Source organism: Zeugodacus cucurbitae, chromosome 6 (assembly GCF_028554725.1).
Source record: "Zeugodacus cucurbitae isolate PBARC_wt_2022May chromosome 6, idZeuCucr1.2, whole genome shotgun sequence".
NCBI classification, from domain to species: domain Eukaryota; kingdom Metazoa; phylum Arthropoda; class Insecta; order Diptera; family Tephritidae; genus Zeugodacus; species Zeugodacus cucurbitae.
Window position 1 is genome coordinate 8783531 of NC_071671.1, and position 25306 is coordinate 8808836.

At 35.5% G+C, this 25306-nt stretch overlaps 1 protein-coding gene across 3 annotated transcripts in view; it reads right to left on the minus strand.

Moving 5' to 3' along the window:
• Smpd1_1 (sphingomyelin phosphodiesterase) overlaps positions 1-25306 on the minus strand; it is a 31234-nt gene that overhangs the window by 2518 nt on the left and 3410 nt on the right. For all 3 annotated transcript variants that reach the window (XM_011190761.3, XM_011190760.3, XM_011190762.3), the window contains exons 2-4: positions 1691-1909; positions 377-1625; positions 62-315 (exon numbers count right to left, since the gene is read on the minus strand). In XM_011190761.3, coding sequence (XP_011189063.2) covers positions 62-315; positions 377-1625; positions 1691-1781 — 1594 coding nt within the window. In that variant the 5' untranslated portion in view covers positions 1782-1909. The remainder of the gene's footprint in view (positions 1-61; positions 316-376; positions 1626-1690; positions 1910-25306) is intronic.

Genomic DNA, 25306 nt, shown 5'->3' on the forward strand with positions numbered 1-25306 from the left:
CGCAAACATTATTAATTGATTTACTGCGATTTCAAATAATCTATTTTGCAAATATACTTACTGAGATCGTGTGGATCGTAGAACATTTCGAACTCGTCAAAGTGTGTGTGTCCATAGAACTGTGCGGTTATGGTGCTTTCGTAACGCGAAATAATGCGATAGAAATTGCGTGACCAGACCTTCAAACAATCTGGATGGCCTGGCGGTATGTGACCGATCACATGTACTTTCTCGTTGGAAAACTCGGCGCTCTGCAGCTCATATATGAACCATTGCAGCTCTGTCGCCGGATCTGTTGAATTGAGCAGTAGCCACCTATGCAGTATTCAAATTTAGTTCAAGAGACAAACCATAAAATTATATCTTAAGTACTTACCAATTTTTGTTATTACAATAATTCATATTGAGCGATATAATACGGAAACCTGGCCGTACGAGCACCGAATAGAACGCGCCTCTACGCACTGTATGCGAAACACTTTGTGGCAGCCAACGACGCCATTGCACATCCAACTCATCGTACAGCCATGATATGGAGATGTCCACTTGGTTCACATACGGCGGCGGAAAACTGTTCACCGGCGCACTTTCGTGATTGCCCAACGCTGGGAAAATTGGTATGCCGGGAAACTTTTCTGTCATCTGACGCACAGTCTCCTTGATAATCTCCAAGTTCTCCTCCTTGGTTTGGTTCCAAACATCGTGTGGCGGCAGATCACCCGTCCACAGTATATAGTCAATATCTTTGTGCGTATCGGCGATATGCTCCAACATATTGTCCACCGTGCGTTTGGGTGTATCGCACTTGCGGTAGTCACCCCATTTCCCAGCCGCATCGTTGGGGTTCGAGGGACGTCCACTACTCAGACGACAACATAACGGTTCGTTGCAGTTAGCATTGGAACCCTCCACATAGTGGGGGTCGTAGTGTGTATCTGATATGTGAAGCACTTTGAAGAATGGCGCCGCCTCTTTTGGCATACCCAACTCGGCAACTGGTGGTTTTGGCACTGGCGGAAAGATAACTTCCCACTCATGATAGGGATTGTACACATCGCCACAAGCGTCACCGATCACAAAACTGCAAATCTCATCTGGTCCAAGATTGACGCGTTGCAGCACATAAATCACTTCACTGCCGAAGAGCGTCGACACGCCCTCACACACGCGTGGACTTTGTATATTCAGATTAACGCAGAATTCGTAAATCAATTTAATGATCTGCGCCTCGGTTTTACCAGCGCGTATGTAGTGCTGCAATAGGCCGGCGCCAGCTTTACAGGCGGTACATGAAACCTTGGACATTACGCTGTTCTCGATCTCGAACGCCACCTGCTTTAGATTGAACAGCTTCAGCGCCTTGTCCACAAAGGGTGGATAACTGAGGCCATCCGGTGTGGTGTCATACCACAACATGCGCGCCGTTGACTCATTTCGCTTGATTTGGCGCAAACGCGCCAGAAAGTCTTCATCGCTCAGTGCGGGTTCGGTGTTGGTGCGGTTCGGAAATTTTTTCAATTCCACGTGCGGTGTAATGCTGCGCGGCGCGGCATTGATTTCCCAGTCATCCGCCGGCACAGTCCAGTTGATCACTTTACGGTTGGTGTTGAATATAAAGGGGAAACCTGAAATGAGAGAAAGGGAAATTTAAGTTTTGAATTTATAGTAATTTACAAGTATTCATAGTTACCATATGCTGCTGGCAACAGACTGCCGCTTAGCAAAACTATGGCCGTTATAAGCAGGCGCCATCGGAAACTATGTTGGCGGGTTGTCATCATGAGCGCACTTCTCCAACTGCGGGCACTACTTCCAGTCACAGACGTAAATTTATTCTAACTGCTGTCGTGTTCCTATCTGTGGGATTGACGGCTCAGGTGGTTATGCTATACAGCTGCATACACGCGACCTTTATTATGGAAGAAATAGTAAATCACAGTTAAGTAGAATTCAGTTTGTAAATATAATTGCTTTATAAGAATTGATAACGCAAAGCAAAAATTAATTCTCGTGAAATTTCTCCGCTCAGGCATTGTAATTACAAAAGTTTAATTGGAAACGTGAAGCAGGCGCAATTAAAGTTCAAAGGAAACTTGCTAAAACAAAAAGTGCTAGACTAAATACGTATATAAAACCAATCAAGCACCAAATGGGTACTGTATACCGCTTCACTTGAAAATCAGTTGCAGCGCTGACTCAAGTAACGTTGCTGTCTGTTATCTGCTTATTCCACCTTCTCCTACTCTCCTTACCAACACTCGCTGTTATATAAGCCCACTAAACTACTGGACCGCTAAGTTTATGCGCCGTCATCAATTGTCTGTTGACCAGGCACTGGCTTGGCTTTATCAGATCAACAGCGCGTTGATGCGCTCGATAGGCGTTGATGCCACCACAGTTGCTCAAGTGGATGGAGGTGAGGTGGTTCCGTAAAATTTCGGACTGCTTTCCGTATTGTTTTTCCACTAATTGCCGGCGAGCATGAATGAATTGCATAATTTCGGTTGCAAGTGAAAAGTACTTAAACGGTAAGTAATTATTGAAGAACAGTTGACCTAAATAAAATTGTTGGTACCATTGTGAATTTTTGTGGTGGCAAACTGTGGTCGAAGGTGTATTATGTAAGTATATTTGATTATTTGTCAGCATGGCTTTAAGAAACTTGAGCATTGAAGTATGCTCTTAAGAAGCTCCCATCAGCACATTGAACCCAATATTATTTGTATAGATGATCACATTAGTCTATCAGAAGCTAGAATATTTTTCAGAAAGTTTTAAAGTATAATTTTTTTTTTTTTTGATAATGTCCAGTTTATTATACAATATAAAGAAAATAATTTTATCCATTATCCGGTGGATGTTGAAACAATAAAAGGCTCGCCCGATACCAATTTTAAACTTAGACTTTGCATACCAAAATTTGAATTAACAATAGGTCCAAAGTAGGGCTCTTAATATTATTCGAATAACCTGAAAACCGATTATTCGAATATCCGGTTTGTAGACGTTCGTATGAATATTAACCGATTGATACTATTCAAATCTTGGAGAAGACCCGTGAAAAGAGGATCGACACTCACCATCTATTTGTCGACTTTAAAGCTGCTTTCGACAGCACTAATAGGAGCTGCCTTTATGCCGCGCTGTCTGAATTTGGTATCCCCGCAAAACTAATACGGCCGTCAGGATCGGGAAGACCCTCTCCGAGCCGTTCGATACCAAACGAGGTTTCAGACAAGGTGACTCGCTATCGTGTGACTTCTTAAAAAAGTTCGAGCCGCAGAGCTAAACAGAGAAGGTACGATTTTTTTTAAGAGTGTACAGCTACAGGCGTACGCCGATGATATCGAGATCATTGGAAACACCACCCGCGCCGTTAGTTCCCGCCTGGATAAGGAAGCAAAGCGAATGGGTCTGGTGGTGAACGAGGACCAGACGAAATATCTCTTGTCATCAAACAAACAGTCAGCGCATTCGCGTCTTGGCTAACACGTCACTGTTGACAGTCATAACTTTGAAGTTGTAGGTAATTTCGTATACCTAGGCACCAGCATCAACACCGATAATAATGTCAGCCTTGAAATCCAACGCAGAAGCACTCTTGCCAACAGGTAGTACTATGGACTGAGTAGGCAATTGAAAAGTAAAGTCCTCTCTCTACGAACAAAAACTAAACTCTACAAGTCCCTCATCATTTCCGTCCTACTTTATGGTGCAGAAGCGTGGACGGTGTCAACATCCGATGAGAAGACACTTGGAGAGAAAGGTTTTGCGGAAGATTTATGGTTGGCAACGGCGAATATTTTTTTTGATGCAGTACCCGCTGGTGGAAGCCGAGGAAGAGGGAGACCTCCATTCCGATGGAAGGACCAGGTGGAGAGGGACCTGGCTTCGCTTGGTATAACCAATTGGCGCCAAACTGCCAAAAGGAGAGATGCGTGGCGCGCTGTTTTAGACTCGGCTATAACCGCGTAAGCGGTGTCTATGCCAGTCAAGAAGAAGAAGATAATATTCGAATAATCATAATCGCAGTAGAACGACTATTCGAATATTTGTTCTGCTGCGATTATTTGAATTAATTGTTTGAAATCCAACCAGCCTTTGTTTTTGTGTGCTTTTCGTGAGATAAAAAAATAAAAAAGTGAATGAACTTGTACTATTCGAATAGTCGACAAAGAACGGTTAACCGGATAGTCGGAAATGAGCGGTTAATTGAATACTCGGCGACTTACGACTATACGGATACCGGAAACCGAGTATTATTATTCGCATAATGACCTATCTGGTTAATCCATGTAGTCGAATATCGAGAGCTCTGGTCCAAAGAGTTTCTTTTATAACTTTTGAGTGATAACTTTTATGGAGATCCAAAACCATTTTTGGACTTGCATCGTCTTAGGTGTTCATTTCGACCTGTTCTGAATTGAACGACACAAGTATGGATTAATTACTTATGTATAAGAGAACGATAATGTTCAATATAGAGCTCCTTATTACTCAGTATTTATCGAAAATATTAGTGAGAAACTGGGAATGATGCCACACAATTTCAATTACTTTCTACTGAGTATTATGTTCACGCTTTTACTCCCGCTTCGAAGTACGTATATTCTCATCTTTAGAAATTCTTTAGAAAAGTAAAAAATAAATCTTTTAAGCATATCCACACTCATCCCATATATGGTTGTAATTAAATGGGCATTTCCGCAGCGCACTTTTATTAATAATTAATTGCAAACTGGTAGTTTAGTCAGCTTTAAAGTCATCACCAACAATGACATAAACTATCGCACCACTTTGCATCATTGCCGCGCTCGGTGCGAGAGAAGTTGTAAACTTTAATGAAACATTTCAGCGTATGTGGATTCTATTGAAATGCTTACTGGCATGATTCTAACACGAGCGACAACAATAAAAATGCTCAATAACAACAGACAAATTATACCGCAATGATGGCCCACAACAGGTGTTGCATGCATAAACAATCAATTTCGCAATATAAACGCCAAACGGTGGCCAAAAGCAGAAAAGAGCGAACGAATTTCATTTAACAAATCATTCGACCAGCTATCCGGTCAATGGCAGACGGACAGAGGCTGGTCGTACAACAACAGCAGTTGGCCAAAGCGGTCGCTGGCATTTGATGGTTGATGCGTCTGTGACGGTTGATTGAATTATATTTTAATGGTTTGCATACTTTTTGCGATTTAACGGTTTTCGGTGAGGCGATGTGGTGTGGAGCGTAATATTGGAAGACAATGGTAAATAAGCATGTAGAAAACGAACAATTGTTGTGTGTCATTTTAGCTTTAGTGTGTATTTTTGTTTTTGAAAAATTAGCATACTTAGTTATAAGTCCATCCGCCAGACATATTGAATTTAAATTTTGCAACGAAATTTCGTCATCATCGCAATACACAGAATGCTATCGTTAAGAAAGTTTTATATTAATATAGAAACAAAATGGTTGCCACCTGTTTGAAAATTTAAAAAATAAAATTATTTACTACAATATGGTTACCAAATAGAAGATAATTTAGAAATGATTAACAAGCAGATTTAACACTCTCAAGATTATTAAAAAATGGATTTCTAACTAAACAGTTGAAGATGGTTAACAGTTTCAAAATATTTTTGAAAAGGGTTGCCAAATATTTAAACCAAATATTGAGTTATTTGCTTACGGCCCAAGAAAGCTTAGCTTCTGTTCTAGAATGCTGGTTCTATAATGCTTTATTGATATGCATATGCAACATTCTAAACAACATTCTGATACACAACAACAAACAATTCTTAAATTTGACTTAAATGAGTCATACGTTCTTCTACCTTACTACGTTCGGTCGATCGTGATTTTTTTATGTTTAGCTTATGTTGTGATCAGTCCAATTATTAACCTTTCACAGTAATTTCAAAAGCTGTTATTATCTTTTATCCGCATTCTATATATTTAAATACAGCAATGTGCCATAACTGAACTGAAATGAGTCACTTGCTATTTTACCTTACTTGTTTATGAATGCTCTCTTGCGAATTTCTTATGAATTCTACATTCACGACAAGAAAATCGAACACACCTAACTAACACTTTTTGCTAGGTTAGTTGATCGCAAGAACGACTAACCGCAAGTATCCGCACCTATTTATTTCAACATATGTGCATATCAATTATCATCGAACAATTTAATAGAACGCGAACTTTGCCAAACTTTATATCGATCATATTACACTTTTGTTTTATAATAAGATAACTCTTCCAGACTAAGAGGTAATAGAACACTTATACTGTCAGGGTAAAATCATCCCGGCATATTCGGGGCCGACTCGCTATAACAGTATAACCCATGAAAAATTAGGCGATTTTCGTGATGACTTTTTAAAGAAAGTACTCTATCAAATGTTTCGAAGTTTTTTTGGTTATTTCAGCCATCTTTTAAGATATTTTTCTACAAAAATATTGAAAAATAACAGAGTTAGGTGCTATCTTCGGAGGTACCAAAAAAAAAGTACTCCAACTGCTGACCTGATTCCGGCCAAATAAATGAGCAGCTGAAATAAAAACAAGTAAGGAAGGGCTAAGTTCGGGTGTAACCGAACATTTTATACTCTCGCAATTTATTGATGTAATTTTATAAAGACAACACAATTCGACCCATATATTCGGCATAAAGTTCAATAGAATAACGAAAATCATCATAAATAGTATATGGGGACTGAGGTAATTCCTAAACCGATTTCACTCGTTTTCACCACCAAGATACAACGTATCGAAGACTATACGCTCACTTAATTTAATATTACTTATAATTAGGTATATGGGATCTGGGGGAAGTTATGACCCAATTTTTACCATTTCAGGTACAGAGAGAAACTGTTATAAGAAAAAAATTCAGAGGGAATGAATTACATTAAAATATCTGAGGGATTTACCTATATTTTCGGTGAAAAATTAACCTTAGGCCCTGAGTTCTTCATGTTTGATATCAGGGGCCTTGAAAAGTCATGGTTCGATTTTGACAATTTTTCCACAAGTGATGTCACAGCTCAAATACAGTATTTGTGTAAAGTTTTATTCCGCTAGCTTCATTGGTTCCTTATGAATACATTGTAAAGTGAACGAATCAGATGGAATTCAAAATTGGGTTATATGGGAAGTAGACGTAGTTGTGAACCGATTTCGCCCATATTCCACCCGTGTCATCAGGGTGTCAAGAAAGTGTTATGTACCGAATTTCATTGAAATCGGTCGAATAGTTCTTGAGATATGGTTTTTGACCCATAAGTGGGCGACGCCACGCCCATTTTCCATTTTGTAAAAAAATCTCAGTGCAGCTTTCTTCTGCCTTTTCTTATGTAAAATTTGGTGTTTCTGACGTTTTTCGTTAGGGAGTTAACCCACTTTTAGTAATTTTCAACCTAACCTTTGTATGGGAGGTGGGCGTGGTTATTATCCGATTTCTTTCATTTTTGGACTGTATAAGGAAATGGCTAAAAGAAACGACTGCAGAAAGTTTGGCTTATATAGCTTTATTGGTTTGCGAGTTATATACAAAAAACCTATTTGGGGGCGGGGTCACGCCCACTTTTCCAAAAAAATTACATCCAAATGTGTCCCTCCCTAATGGGATCCTATGTTCCAAATTTCATTTTCATAACTTTATTTATGGCTTAGTTATGACACTGTATAGGTTTTCGGTTTCCTCCATTTTGTGGGCGTGGCAGTGGACCGATTTTGCCCATTTTCGAAAGCAGCCTCCTCAGGGTGCCAAGGAACATGTGTTCCAAGTTTCATTAAGATATCTTAATTTTTACTCAAGTTATCGCTTGCACGGACAGACGGACAGACGGACAGACGGACGGACAGACATCCGGATTTCAAATCTACTCGTCATCCTGATCATTTATGTATATATAACCCCATATCTAACTCTTATATTTCTTGGTGACACAAACAACCGTTATGTGAACAAAACTATGATACTCTGTGCAACAGGTTGTGAGAGTATAAAAATCCAAAAAGGTTATTGAAGATATTTCCTATACAATGACTTACGATTTATGAAAAATATCAAAAATTAACAAAATGGTACTGAAAAAACATTTTGTTTTTTAGGTAAAAAAATTGTCATTTTTTTAGTGCCAAATTGACAATTTTCAACAAATCAAAAATATCGTTGATCATTGTATAGTAAATATATTCAAGAATACTCTGTTTACATTTGAAGTCGATCGGTAAATATCTTGTAAGCAATTCTAAAAATGTCCTTTCGAGTAAAACGAGTTTCAAGTTTTGACTATAGCGGCATATGTATATCTACGAGCGGTCGCTGTTTAGAACGCTGCCATTCAAAACTTATTCAAGTTACGCCTTATCGCTTTCACAGGATATTTTTGAAAGTATAAACTATCGAATAAGCAAAAATATGAAAAACACTTTTTTAGAAGTGTCACACTGGTATAGCCTCTTATGGGAATAAAATTATAATAACGTAGGCCTCATGCTTTCAGTTTGTAAAGCGAACTGGATAGAAATGAAACAATTTTTAATTTGACATATTTGTGAGAGAATCAAATCGGTTTGTCGACAACTGTCAACTGTGCGATCTCCCGTTCCGAAGGTCAGCTGTATAATACTTAAACCCACACATAATCAGTAGTCTACTTTCGACTTGCCATGTAAACTGTAAAATCAAATAGTTTCATGGAAGTTAATTAATGATATCAGTTTAAATTATTGATACGACCGATATTTTGGTTAGAGACTTGCCGCAATATACAAGTACTCATTTTGCAATTTATTTGAAAAAGCACTTTTCCCGGTCAAAAGCTTGACTAAATGTCAACACATTAAACATTTCAGGCATTTGTATGAATATATTATAATATTATTATATTTTCAATGGTTTCATGATAAAATTGGTAATTTCTTAATTTTCAATCCAGGTAAAAAATATATATTACAACTACATATGTACCTGTGAGACTCTACTCCCAAAAGTCTCTCGCATTTCGTCTTATACTCAGAGATAGGAACAAGAAATGTGGGTACCGACTTTAAAAAAATAGTGTTAAGCATCATTATTATTTAAGCACTCAAGTAGTATTAAATTTTTTATAAATTTAAATAAACAAAAAAAAACTCGTTTGCGGTTTTCTTACTTATACAGCCTTGGCTAAAAGTATTAGGCACCCCATTAAAATACAAGTATTCTAAAATGTGGCTATCAAAGTTACCACTTCTTTTTGTAAATGTCTTACATGGGTGTTTAACTGTTGATTAAACGAATAACGAATTAAAACGAAACGAATTAAAAAAATTGAATTAAGCTAAAACTAAAAATTGCATTTTTAAGTAATTCATAAAATATTTTATAATTTTTTTTAATTTTTTTTTATATATATTTTTTTTTTTAATGTTATTATCACTAATTCATTGTATTTTCACTGTTTTACTAATAAAACTTCATTGCTTCACTTGTTAAAACAAAAAATTCAGTAATTAGTGGGGTACCTAATACTTTTGGCCAAGGCTGTATACTTATACAAATATATTCATATGAAATCTTCACGAAACTATTTTGGTTTTGTATTTTTGCATATTTGAATTTGCATTATTGCAAATAACTGAGTCTCTCTTTCGCATTTACCGAATGGTAATCACCAAAACGCAAAATAAATGCAAATTATATATAGTACTCTGTGTAAGTAAAAGGCTTTTATGTGCTGATTTAGAAAAGCTTTTTTTATTTTTAATAATTATGTCTATGATTTTACATGTTTACAGGTTTACATTTGCATCTTTTACACTCTTTTAGATTGTTGTGAGCATATGCACAGACGCCCTTGAAAAGTTAACACTTAAGTCAATTGAACTATTTAATATCGTACTAAAAAATCCGGTTTATAACAGATTAGTTGGCGCACCGTGGTGAGTTTTTATATGTGTGTAGACGAGCTTAAACTCAATTTCAATTTTGCAGTGAAATGTTATTATTTGCCTTCATAGTTAGTTATTTGGTTGTTAATTGCTAATCTAAGTTGTCATGAGCTGGTAAATAAACTTTACTTAAATAATTGCAGATGCTATGTAGCCTTTATCTAGAAGGCCAATTAATATTGAGCGCATGAGAAAGAGCACAAAAAAATGTGTAAAACGTCAAGATAGGCTCGAAAAAATTATTTGATATTGTAAAATAATGCATATTAACATTTCTAGATATTTGCTAGCATGCGAACCAACACTTCCATCGATGTCTCAGATCTGTAAATTAAAACACCAATGAAAGTCCCGTCACTAATGGACAATGGTTATAAGCCGGTGGTGACTTGTTATTAATGACTGACTAGTAATGGGTATAATAATAGCGATTAATTACACTCAACACAAATTATCATGTGATTAAAGAATGAAACAAATCGAATACGCCACGGCCACTTGTCTTAAAACGGCGTTCTCTCAATTGTATGAAAGTGAAGGTGAGATATGTGAAAGGAAATTTAAAAAAAAAGTAATGCACGTACTTGTATAATCATGAGAATTTCAAAAAATATATAAAAAATGTTTTTAATAAAATTTTTAAAATATCCAAATCCGAAATCACTCTCAGCACAATTGCATATGTATTCCATTGAAGTATCATCGTTTTTGATGGCACACGAGTTTAGTTCTCCCTTACTGGTTTATATTTTGTTTACCATAGTTATCAAATATTCCCATTTGACTTGTGTGACAATTTACAATTCATCAGCAGTCCAAATGCATACAAATAAATAACTCTCTATGTATCTACATATGTACAAATGCTTTTTACACGGTTGCTAGTCATGTCATGGAAGAGAACAATTAAAAATCAGTGAATACTTAATTACTTCGGCGTCAAATTAGTAAGTCACGACTATCATCCTCTTTTTCGCACATGCAATCAACGAAGCGTGCAATTGCATATTGTTGAACAAAAGTTCTTAAAAAAACACAATTTGTGATTTTGTGCCGGTACTAGGCTTGCTTTGGTCCACTATTTTGTTCATCTATTGTTACGCATATGATACTTTTTTATGACAATAACAAATGTATGACAGCTGTAATGACCAATCGAAAAAAACTTCCCTGTTGAACGCTTTCTGAAATATTCACTCACATGTAAAGTGACAGCACTAACGCGGTTCTGAGTTTAAATAGTTTTTTTATTGATTAAAAAATGACTAGAAAAAATGAGGTCACCTTGGTTTCATGACTCCAAAAAGTCGATTTATTTTGAGTCTTATTAAATTCTACAATATCTCGAACCCAAATTTGCCTAAAAATTTCGAAACTCAAAAATGTAAAAACTGTATCAAAATTTCTTGAGAACTACATTACCGATCTTCATGAAAGTTTCCACAGGTCATAGAGATGGAATTTACAAGAACTTTGACGAAGGTTCGAAGGTCCTAAAACTAAACGAACCCTGTATCTGGTTATATATACCAAAGTGATCGGGGTGATGAGTAGATTTGATGTCTGGATGTCTGTCCGTCTGTCCGACGGCGCATATAAATCAAGCACTGGTGAAGATATCAGAACAGAACTTTACATATATAGTGTGGCATCGCCTATCTAAAAATCATCAAAATTGGACCATAGCTTTTCAAGGCCACATATATCGAACATGAGGACCTCAGTGCTACTAATTTTTTTATCGAAAATATAGATAAGTCTCCGAGATATTTTGAAGAATTTTGTAGGGAATACTTTTCTTCTAATAAAATGTCTCCGTGCCCAAAATGGGTGAAATCGGGTCATAACTTCATCTAGCTCCCATATAACTAATACTAGGGTTTCCAACTTTCGATGGACTTACCGAATATATGGGTCAAATTGTGTGTTATATTAAAAAAAAATTAAATAAATAAATTGCGAGCGTATAAAATGTTCGGTCACAACCGAACTTAGCCCTTCCTTACTTCTTTTTTTTTCAAAAATTTTAGTAATCCCTCATTAAACGCATATTTATGTTATAAAATTTTTTAAATAATTTTTGTATCAGAAAAATATTGAAAATAAATTTTTTTTTTTCACGCACAAAACCCATGTAACCCCTTAAGCAAAAAAAATCAACGAAGCGCACGTTCAATCAACTCACGTGATCTATAATAATTGAGCTTTTATGTCCAAGTATCTTTAGGCAACTGTGTTGAAATTATACATTTTCCTTTCTCCGCACGCACAACTAAAATTCTTCCAACGTTTTCTTAACAACAACTTTCATTTTCATTCCATTTAACTTTTCTTGATAATCACTTTCTTATGTAAATTTCATAACACCGCTATCAATTACAACAACACACAGAGCAAAACACAAAAAAAAAAGACCGCAGTTGGTCCGACACCAATTTTGGTGCATTCAGTAGCCACAACCGAAGATTGCCCGAGTGTGCTCAATAATAACAACATGAAAGCTGCATTTTCTACTTTGTCGCTCTTTCTACAACCACCGCCGTCCGTAGGTGTGTAGTACACGTGTATTCGTAAGGTATTTTCTTATTGGCTTTAAGTAGCCCAAAGTGCGAGTATTTAAGGCATTCCGTTTATTGTATACCATTAACGTCATTTAGCACATTTTCCCCAATTTTGCCTATTCCACTCCCTTTTATGTTTCACTTTTTTGGGTTGTTTTTTTGTTTTTATATTTTTTATATATATTTTTTTTTTAACACTATCGTTCAATTCGCCTGCTTGCCAACTGAATAGAAAGAGTTAAGAGGCAAACTCTCCGATAAAGTTAATTTTGTTTGCTTGTTTGGCTGGCATTGTTACTGTTGTTACTGTTGTTGCTATTGTAAATTATGAGCACGCTGTCAATGACGCATCGCTTGAAGCGAAGGTGAAAGTGTACCCGTACGAACATTCGAACATTTCCATTTGTTGCGCTTTAAACGCTCGTTTCAATGGCCTTTTTGAGCGTTTTATTTACACGTTTCGTTACACATTTTTAGCTTAAACGTGCGCAGAAATTCGTTTCAATGTGTGAATTTTATTTAATAATATTAAAAATGCTTGTTTGTGGACTTCTTATTTTTGCAAATAAAATTATAATTTTTTAGGACGATGGGGGTGAGAAAGAACAGAAGAGAAATTCGAGAACAGTCTTGGAAGCATCGAGAGTATGTTTTATAGGGTTTTCAGGGATCCTCAGACAATATTTTGTACCACGTATTTGCCTATGCTTTCGCTAAAGTGGACGTGCCAAAACAGTTTTACAATCTTATCAATGATTCCATATAGGTTATACCATTAAAACTATGAGATCGTCTTTGTGCATCGAATAGAGTACCTAGTCGTATGAATATATATAACGCAACAATCTCTAATTTAAACCTATTTTTTCAAATTCATTCTTCTTATAATCACAATACTATCTGATAGCTAGACCCGACAAATGGATAATTGGAAACAAATTTGAGAACAACTCCAAAACAGTTGCATTTACTATCTCAGTAGATCGTATTAGATGGTTCTCAGAATCCCTTAGGTAGTATTAATATTTATATTCCAAAATGGAATCTATTTTTAAAAAGAAGATTTTTTTCTGGAATTGGTAAACGTATTAAGGACTTCTGCTGACAGTGATTTTGTTTTTATGATATATCTAAAGAATACTCTTATGAATGTTCAAATGCATTTTAAAATTTCTTGACCTTAAGTCCGATTGGATGAACATTTGGTTTTTGACAAAGTTAACAGAAACAAGTCAACGAAATCAAAATCCAACTCCAGAATCACTCTTGCCAATAGGTGCTACTTTGGACTGAGTAGGCAATTGAAAAGTAAAGTTCTCTCTCGACGAACCAAAATCAAACTCTACAAATCGCTCATTATTCCCGTGCAGATGTATGGCGCAGAAGCGTGGACGATGAGACGACTCTTGGGGTTTTCGAGAGAAAGGTTTTGCGGAAGATTTATGGTCCTCTGAACATTGGCAACAGCGAATACCGCAGACGATGGAACGATGAGCTGCACGATTTATACGACGACATTGACATAGTTCAGCGAATAAAAAGACAGCGGCTTCGATGGTTAGGTCATGTTGTACGAATGAATGGAAACACGCCAGCTCTGAAAGTGTTCGATGCAGTACCCGCTGGAGGAAGCCGCGGACTCCTGTCCGTTGGAGAGACCAAGTGGAAAGTGACCTGGGTGTTTCCAGTTGGCGCCAGAAAGCAAGGAGAAGAAATGAATGGCGCGCTCTTGTGGATTCGGCTATAATCGCGTAAGCGTTTCCTACGCCATATATATAAGTCAACTATTTCAGAAGAGCGAAGTAAATATTAACATTCAATTATACAATGTACAGCGTTCAAAACTAGAAGAAATATTCCGGAAATTGTACGTACTAAATGACCACAAAAAGTTACACAACCATATAACCGTTACTTTTTCTTCTTTTCTGTTAAGTTGAGTTGTAATTTGCCAACATTTCGTATACAACAACATTCCTATAAAAAAAAATTACAGTGCAGATTTTTTTCTTATACCCCAATCTCGATGTTATTGTAGGAAGCGCATACAAGATGATTAAGAAGACAAAGCTCTTGTGAAATGAAAGTTTCGCTTGAAATAACAGACAAAAAGTACAGATTGTTCTTTTATTCAGTTGTATTTTACGACCGATTTGGCAGAAGGCGATAAAAAGCGCACTGCTTTGCGACAGTCCACAAATTGATAATTAACAAAATGCGTTGGTCCTGAGTGTTTTCGAATACCACAAGCAAAGTGCAAAAGGTCTGCCACCTTTTGGAAGCAAGCAAAAAATTTATTGAGTGCAATGATATAAAGGCAACAACCATTTAAATGGAGAAGTTTTATTGTGTGAGAGTTGCAGCGACAGGAATACCAAGATTACGTTTCGTTTTTGTACCGATTTTTCATTTTTCGCTGCGACAGTAAGCCTTCGTGTATAGTTTCTTTATTTAGTCAATGGAAAGTTCGGCGTGTTTTTAAAGTGTAAAACCAAAATGTTTTGAATTTGGGTCACAGTGACATGTTGCACAGGGTGTTACAGAATGATTGGTAAAATGTTATATTAAGAGAGGCGTCTGGGTGTCAGCGCAAAAATTGATTTTTTATCTCAAATATCGATTAAGCAATTTTATTCGAATCTTCTATACATTATTGAGCATAGTTTTGACTATGTTCTGTAAATTTTTCATGCAAAAATATTAAACCATTAGCCCGTGACAGAGCTTCCCCTAGGACGTCTTGAAAAAAAAAAATTGCGGTGTTCACTGTAACTCGGCTGGAAATTATCCGAAAATTAGAAACCATAAAAATTTAATTTTTAATTTTAAACAAATCTTCCCCCAAACGTTCTCTGATTATTATTATTATTTTTTTTTTTAATTTTTGGTGGCCATCTAAAGTTTGAACCGTCATTTTCGACTAAAATTTCCGCCATTTTCAAGGTGGGAAATACCCTTAATGTTAAAAAAAAATTACTAAACGTAGGGGGAAGGTATTTTATGTGAAGAAAATGTGTGTATAAGTTTGAAATGAATCGGTCGAGCAGTTTTCAAATAGCAGTGAACACGAACTTCATAAAAGTAGTTAGAGTTAGAGCGTTAAAGACCCCGAGACTAATTAAACAATAACTTCAAGAATATTGCTTAGATCGGATTAAAATTTTGAGGACATATTCTTGAAATGTTAAACAATAAGATAAAACAAAAAAAAATCGAAATTTTTCGAAAGTGAAAACCCAGACCCCTTCCTTAAGAGATGTATACAAAATATGAAATTAATGCAGATTTGTTGTTCGAGTCCGAAGTATTCATACAATTTCATTACATTTTGGAAACATATGCATCATATGCATCATTTCGTGAGATTTTCAATAAATTTTTTCGGATTGCAATGGTGACTGACTCATGCATTACGTGTGGATTGCTGCCTGACCAATAACGCATATTTTGCTTATTGACAAAGACATTCAGCCAGAAATGAGCCTCATCGCTGCGTAGGACGTAGCGCTCTTTAAGTTGAGGCCACTGACTCCGAATTTCGGTAATAAATTTTAATAATTTCAACTCGTTTTTGGATCCTATATCTTTCCGTGAGGAAATGGCAAACCTTACTGAAGAGAAATGTGAAAAGTGCCTATTGAAAAACACTTTATATGCAAAGGCAATTTAATAAACCAAATAATATGAAGAAAACATAATTTTGACAAAAATATTTGCATTTTTAGTGGAGACAAACTTTTCAAACTGCCTGGTGTAACTTAATTAACAACAAAAGCAAACGGTGTAAATATTCACACTTTTATGACAGCAGACCATTGTTGTTTGTAAGTAAATATGTATGGACGTAATGCTTGCAAAATTTACACATACTGTGATACGCCAATGGAACCATCTTGATGCTTCCAATGAATTCAAGCAACGAGTGCAAATTTTTTTAAGCTTTTGATGTCGTTGGTCGCGGTAAATATATATGTATGTATGTATGTACAAGCCATCCACACAACAATTAAAAAAATTGAGTTTTCGTGCAAGAAATGCTTGTCATAAAGGTAAGTTCAGCAAATGAAAACTAAATAAGCCGAGCTTTCGTTAGTCGCCATAGCGATGTAAGTTTAATTGCGTTATTTTTTTTTGAATTTAATTATAATCGTATGTACATACTTGTAAATTTCGTATAAAAATATGGTCTTGAATTGAAGAAACTCTCTTACATAATATGTACTGGATTCCTTTTGTAAAAAATAAAAATTACAGGGATCTTGTACGTGACTATGTGCAATGAAGACTGCCGCTTGTTGCCATTGCAAGTTGAAGGAACAGTTGGTGAGAGGACAGATTTTTTTGGTACTACTTTGATTAGGCTTTGTTTAGCTCATCATTATAATTCGTATTTTGTAGACTAGACTTAATAAATAAATCTCTTCTTCTTGACTGGCGTAGACACCGCTAACGCGGTTATAGCCGAGTCCAAAAGAGCGCGCCAGGTATCCCTCCTTCTGGCAGTTTGCCGCCAATTGGTTATACCAAGCGAAGCCAGGTCCCTCTCCACCTGGTCCTTCCATCGGAGTGGAGGTCTCCCTCCTTCTCGGCTTCCACCAGCGGGTACTGCATCGAATACTTTCAGGGCTGGAGCACTTTCATCCATTCGAACAACATGACCTAGCCAGCGTAGCCGCTGTCTTTTTATTCGCTGGACTATGTCTACGTCGTCGACTAACACATACAGCTCATCATTTCATCGTCTGCGGGATTCGCCGTTGCCAATGTTTAAGGGACCATAAATCTTCCGCAAAACCTTTCTCTCGAAAACTCCTAGTGCCATAGCTGTGTTTTACTATAATACCGTAGACATTATATAGTGCTAGATATAAAGAATGGCTTAAAGTTAGGTGGCTTTCAAAATTTCAAAATTTGAGAAAACCTATGTCTTATTAAATAGTTCACTCTATTTAAAAAACTATCCAAAAATATCAAATCGAACCGAGTAAAATTCTAAGAGATAGACCCTTTGAATGTTACGCCCACCAGGCCACGTTAGTTTGAATGTAAAACCTTAAACGCGTTTATCTCAAAAGTCAATTTTCAATACAAGTCGATGTCGATTACTTAAAAAGTTATGAAGCGATTTTGTACAAATTTTGCACATATTTTTGAAATAACATTATCGAATCTCTGAAACCCACATAAAACTTCAGAGCTGTCTGATACAACAGTACATTTAATATCTTAAGTATATCATAATCATGACATTTCTCCGATACAATGAACAACCCGATTTATAAAGGCTTCCGATGTTATTTTCGAAACTTAATTTGCTTCTTGGATTCGTTTTCATGAAGGATTCTTTTGATAACTTGAGCTCTTTAGCTGTCGCATTTTACTGTCATTCAAAATAATAGAGAATATACCAAAGTTATAGCCTTTTCACACAGGAGCTAATTGATCAATTAACCGGCCCCTTCTCGATTAAAACGCTAATTAAGATTGATTTACCATACAAAATAAAAATCTACACTGATTTTTAATTGAATTTTAATCGACTTGAAAATGAAATGCAACTCTGTGACAAAGATCATACTCGTAATTATATATGCATTCTTTGTCTGCGATACACGACGATAGATGTCGCTGTTAAAAATAAGCATTCAGCTGATAAAACTTACCAATTTCTTAAGAAAAGCAAAAACAAAAATGTATAACAGCTGATCGAATATCAAGTAGCCGGCCGTGTGTAGGGCAAAAACTGGTTTCTCAATCAAAATTTTAATTGACCAATTAATTGGGCTGTGCGAAAAGGAACAAATTCAATAGTGACTTAACGCAGAGATTCATTAAGTTTGACATCATTAATGAAATCAAATTAATTATACCCTGAACAGGGTATATTTAGTTTGTCACGAAGTTTGTAACAGCCAGAAGGAAGCGTCGGAGGCCCTATAAAGTATATATATATAAATGATCAGTATGTTGAACTGAGTCGATTTAGCCATGTCCGTCTGTCTGTCTGTCCGTCCGTCCATCTGTCTGTATATATAAGAACTAGTCCTTCAGTTTTTAAGATATCGTTTTGAAATTTTGCAGATGTTATTTTCTCTTCAAGAAGCTGCTCATTTGTCGGAACTGCCGATATCGGACCACTATATCATATAGCTGCCATACAAACTGAACGGTCTGAATCAAGGCATTGTATGGAAAACTTCCGCATTTTACTACATATCTTCACGAAATTTGGTGTGAGTTATTTTTCATAGAAATAATTTAATCTCCGAAAAAATTGTTCAGATCGGTTCACTATAGCATATAGCTGCCATACAAACCGAACGATCGGAATCAATGGCTTGTATGGAAAATTGTCGCATTTGACGTGGTATCTTCACGAAATTTGACATGGATTACTGATTAAGGTAATAATATAATATAATATAATCTGCGAAGAAATTGTTCAGATCAACTATATAACCTTAATGTTTCTAGCAAACAACCCGGCTAAAAAGAATTAGTAAAATGTTTTCTTTTTTTTTACTTAGTTTTTCTTACGTCTTTAGATTTGCTTAAACACATAGTTACTAAAAAAATGCACCTGTGAAGGGTATATTAGCTTCGGTACAGCCGAAGTTAACGTTTATCTGGTTTTTATTAATTTTTAAAAGATTCTAACACACGTTAACCAAAAATCATTTATCTCACGAATCTATTGACTTACATATAGTTCTGAAATTTAAACTCATACTCGTTGGGAGTTTATAACTAATTACAAATAATATGCTTTCAATTTTAGATACACTCTCTCCTAGCAACGATACGAGCTTTCCAGCTTAACTGCGAAGAAGATCATTAACGTTCTGGATATTGATACCTTGCAACTAAGCACGTTTCTGTTACAAATACACGGCGTCAATATGACAAATAAGCGATTAAATTTATATCCATATACATATAAATACAGACAATTACATATACAATTAATTCAACTCATTTGCTTATTTATACGTTTGTTGATACCAGTCAATAGCGTAATCTGCCAACAGCTGTGTATAATTAGGCGGCGGCCCTCAAGTATGCCAGTAACGAGTTGCGATTTACTCACGTTTCGTTAATAAATATGTATGTACACTTTCCGTTTATTTGTTTATAATTGTATCGATTTCACCGACACACTCCCACCAGCCACACCAAGAGCAAACGCTCGAACAACAACAACAGCAATAAAAGTGATATTCAATGCGCACCTTCTGACTGCAGATACACGTTAGATGCCGCCCTTACACGCCGTTTCCGCCTCCTCAGCAACTATTTACAAATACAATCCACATATGCATAGATACATATATGTATGTATGTATGTATGTATGTGTATGGTTGTGAGATTATATATGCATGTCTGCATCATGAACGTGTGCTCGACTGTATGAGCCTTTGGCATTGTCGCCAATTACGCTTATTCGATTAAATGCAGCTCGAATAATTGTGTTGTTGCTGTTTTTGTTCACGCCACTGCAGCGCGAACTTGCGCTCTGTAAACTGTCGCAAATGACAATATTGTAATGACAGCCGCGCTACTTAGTATGCGCAAAATAGCAACGGAAACAAAACAATATTCTGCACTTGCATGAATGTGTATGTGTGTGTGTGTGTGAAAATATCTATGTGTATCGGTAACACAGTAGCAACGACAGCGTTATGTACGCTATCAACAAACAATTGCAATAATTAGATTTAAATTAAAGCCATCCGCAATTCGTGATGCTCTCAGCGCTGCGTCGCGTTGATTATCGTGCTCCGATCGAAAGGCAAACAACAATTAAAGCGAAAAAACGTATGAAAGTAAGTTGAGAAAATAAAATTTAATTGCAATTAAGTTCTGCACATTCGGAAATATCACTTTCATTGCAACAACAACAACAATTTACTATGCGAGTATGCACAAGTCTTTGTGTCTGTATGTGGTTGCGATGGATCAATTAAGCTTAAGTTGAAAATCTTGTAGAGAAATAAACAAAATCTCATTGATCTGCATATGTATACATATGTCTGGGTCATGAATATGCTGACTTTGCGCTTCTCTTCTCTCCAACGAGTTTCAACAGATTCAATAAACCAGTGTCAAACGCAATGCCATATAGTTTATTCCTCAAGATAGGCAAAATTCTGAGTAAATCTTCAGTTCAACGAAAATTGTGTTACTGTATTGTATTTCATAATTGTCAAAAGCTTGTTTATTGGCAGCTTCTTAAAAATTCCAAGTTCTTAGAAACAACGCCAACTAAAAATCTGACTCATCAAAAGGTCACCCGAAAGATGTCCATATATAATAAATAAATTTAAGCTTCTGAGCAGTTCAGTGGCAAACATAATTCAAAATATTTGTGTATCCATATAAGTTTACCAATATATGTACATAGAAGCTCATTGTTATCTGTTGAATACCCCAGTAGACTACAGTAGAGACTCGATTATCGGCACACATTAGTCTCGACTCTATTTGTCAATTTAAACATACATTTGACGACGCAACGAGACATATTATGATAAGTTTTGTGGAATCGCAAAGATTACAAAGGGCCTGGAATAAATTATTAAAATTTACTCTATTTAATACTTCAATTGAACCGAACAACGATTTTAAGGAAATAACAAAAGCAATGCAAATTCTTAGCGATAAAGAGAATATTAAAGAGTGGCTACACTGCATTAATGAAGACCCTGGATTCCTAATATTAACTAATGAAGAATCTTTGACAATTTGAACAGTAAAGAGAGAAAGATAAGATGATGAAGAGAATGAAACTGGTGATTTATGTCTAGTACGTTCTCCCGCAGAAGCTTTTGAAGCTCTAGATGTTGATTTTAAGTGGTTTGAAATATAGTACGAGTAGGTTCCCATACAGTTGTTACAACTGAAGCACATCAGGGCCTGGGCCGCAATGCGAAGATGCGATTCATTACGTCGAAGAACAATCACAAGTTATTTTCAAACAAAATTTTAAATTATAGAGGTATTTATTATCATTAGATCTCTCTTTTAGATATCGTACTATCTAAACGACGCATGTAAAACCGAATACATAATAAAAATTTATCGAAATTTAAATATTACTTAATCTGCTTTGAAATCGATTATCCGGTATGCTCCTGGTTTAATTTGATCCGGATAATCGGGGTTCTACTGTATATATGTGTACGTATATCTATATATATGTATTATACTTTATAGTGTAAAAAAAGTCAGATAAGAATGAAAGAAGTCATTCAATTAATACATACATAAATCAAATGAAGTGCACTTTCAAATAAGTTCAATGGTCAGCAGAAATTCAAATCTAAATTAAAATGCACTGAATTAAACTGGAAGAATATTATATTTGTTGATTTCACAAAATTGAATTAACCCATTCGAGCCTATTGTACTCACTTGAGTACAGAAACAAATCGTTTTTTACCCAAGCGTGTACAACAGAAAAAAATCTCCTTTCTTACCCAAAGGAGTACAATGGCATCGAATAGGTTTTCTGTACCATTTTTTTCTGTACCCAAGCGAGTACAATAGGATCAAATGGGTTAAATATGCTTGCATTCAATTATTTTCTCTCTGAAACACTGTATGTTTTTTTTAATTTTTTCAAATAACCATCGTCCATATTACAATTTATTTGCCATTTTTGAGTTATCACACTTACGGATAATCACACTACCATAACTTATTTAAATATCAAATTTTATGTGATATGTAACAAGGGAGGAACGTAGACCATTTTGATCAAATCCATATGAGATACGGTCCACTAACAAAAGGCTTAAATATTATCATTCAAACTTTTGTTAATAAAATTTTGATCTGCCACGGCGAGAGTGATGCTACTTTGTCACACATCTTATAGTCTTTTTGATATTCATATCAACTTTGTATGGTTAGTAAACAAGACTGACATACAATAACAGAACTTTTTTTAGATCAACTGTTTACTAATTAGAAGTTCGTCGATAAGGAAAGAGAACGTAAGTAATTTACTTATACAAAAGATGATATGGAATTATTAAATTTGACTAGAGATGCTTCAAAGATATTCAAGATATTTAATATCTTCGCTATTTGTAAAAAAAAAAATCGGAATATCACTAAATCGCAGACATAATATACAACTTGAAGAATCCTTAGAGGTTAGGGGTAGTCAGAGACACAAAAAAATGAGAATTTTCAGTAATTTTTTTCTTGCTATTAAATCATGTTATTTTACAAAAGTAATAATATGGCATCAAAAGTTTTTTTTTCAAAAATTAACAAAATGGCCACCCCAGGAAATTTGTTTCTAGATTTTTGGGAAAAAGCAACAGTTAATGGTCTTAAAAAATGGAAATTTTTGAAAAAAACCTTCGATCAGCCCTGAGTTGATTATGTATTCTAAAAGCTGTATGAATTTCATTATCTACTGAGCGGTTATCGAGTTACAGATGTAACCAGTCCAAAAAACATAGTTTGAGAAAAACACATTTAAAGTTTCACGCTAGCCTTTTGGAGCGCTTGACCGATCTTTGTTATTTGTCGAATTATTATCGTATAGTTATTATCGGATCAACTTCAAATTTTCAGTGTATATTTTTAAGACATTACACTTAACAAAAATGCAAAAAAAAAAATAGAACCCCTTAAATCTATCTAAAATACTCATATGAATTTTTTTATAGTATTATTCATATAAAGTTCTCATGTTATATTAGTAGTTTTTCCTCCTATAACGCACTGTTCGTAATTTCTTCTAAATAGCCGCAGAAAAAAGTCAATTTCAGCGGTTTCTGGTCTTATTAAGAAGACATTTTTTTATACTCTCGCAACAAAGTTGCTAAGAGAGTATTATAGTTTTGTTCACATAACGGTTGTTTGTAACACCCAAAACTAAACGAGTTAGATATAGGGTTATATATACCAATGTGATCAGGGTGAAGAGTGGAGTTCAAATCCGAATGTCTGTCGGTCCGTCCGTCCGTCCGTCTGTGCAAGCTGTAACTTGAGTAAAAATTAAGATATCTTGATGAAACTTGGCACACTTATTTCTTGGCACCATAGGAAGGTTGCTTTTGAATATGAGCAAAATCGGACCACTGACACGCCCACAAAATGGCGAAAACCGAAAACACATAAAATGCCATAACTAAGCCATAAATAAAGCTATGGAAATTAAATTTGGTATGAAGGATATGAGGGAGCATATGTGGATGTAATTTTTTTGGGGAAGTGGGCGTGGCCCCGCCCCCAAATCGGATTTTTGTACATATCTCGCAAACCAATAGAGCTGTATAAACCAAGCTTTCTGCAGTCGTTTTTTTAGCCGCTTCCTAATACAGTCAAAAAATGAAAGAAATCGGATCATAACCACGCCCACCCCCCATACAAAAATTAGGTTGAAAATTACTAAAAGTGGGTTAACTCACTAACGAAAAACGTCAGAAACACTGAATTTCACATAAGAAATGGCAGATGAATGCTGCACTCAGATTTTTTCACAAAATGGAAAATGGGCGTGGCGTCGCCCACTTATGGGTCAAAAACCATATCTCAGGAACTACTCGACCGATTTCAATTAAACTTGGTTTGTAATAGTTTCCTTACATCCTAATGATATGTTGTGAAAATAGGCCAAATCGCTTCACAACCACGCCTACTTCCTATATACCAGAACTTTGAAGACGATCTGAATCGTTTACATTACAATATATAAAGTAAGTACTAGTGAAGATATCGGTGCAGAACTTTGCACAAATACTATGTTTATAGTGGGGCAGCCCCATTCTAAAAATCGCCGAAATCGGACCATAGGTTTTTAAGGCCCCATATATCGAACACGAGGCCCTCGGTGCTTCTAACCTTATGGTTTCCAACTTTCAATGGACTTTATACAATATATATGACGAATATGTGGGTCAAATTGTGTATTATATAATATAAATAAAGTTAAATAAATAAATTGCGAGAGTATAAAATGTTCGGTTACACCCGAACTTAGACCTTCCTTACTTGTTTAATTATAAATTTTTTTTATAAAAAAATTCTATTAATTTTTTTGAATACTTTATAATATGAATTCACTAAAGTTTAAGACAATAAAGCTTTAGAAGACTCAATCAATCTATGACAATTAGTAAAATTTTCTGATCAAAAAATTTAAAACTTTTCCCTACAGGGCACAAATAAAGTCGTTTTCATATTTGAAAATTTTCACATAAACAAATTTTTTTTTTGGATTTTCGCAACATTTTGCACTTTCTTGTGTCGTAAATTATTTTACCATTGCATAATATGCAGTTGTTGTTTACACGTATTTGTTGTATGATTCCTCGTATTTTATTTGTAAGCGAAATTACTTCCACACGCTGCAATTAATATGCACGGCAATGTGCAATATAGAAACCAACGTATATTCGGAGTTTTGATTATGAGTGTTTTGATTATCAGTGCACTGCAACTTATTTATAAACTGTTGGCATTTGATGTACATATTTATACCTAGACCTTATCGAACCATTGCCACAATTTCAAAATGGCGTTATTCGAAACAAAAAATACTTAAAAATTTAAACGACTGTTATTCTGTCCTATTGACTTACTATAACAGAATTGTGAGTATGAGTTGGGTCCAAGCATCTATTTTGGAACACTTATGCGGAATATTTTGAGGGTTAACTCATTTAAATTTTGTGTTCATATTCCGGTTAATACCTTCCCTTAGCTTTTGTATATCGAAGATATTGCTTTCTATCAGTATCATCACTTATTTTACATACCTTAATAGAGTACTCTCCACACTTGTTGCGA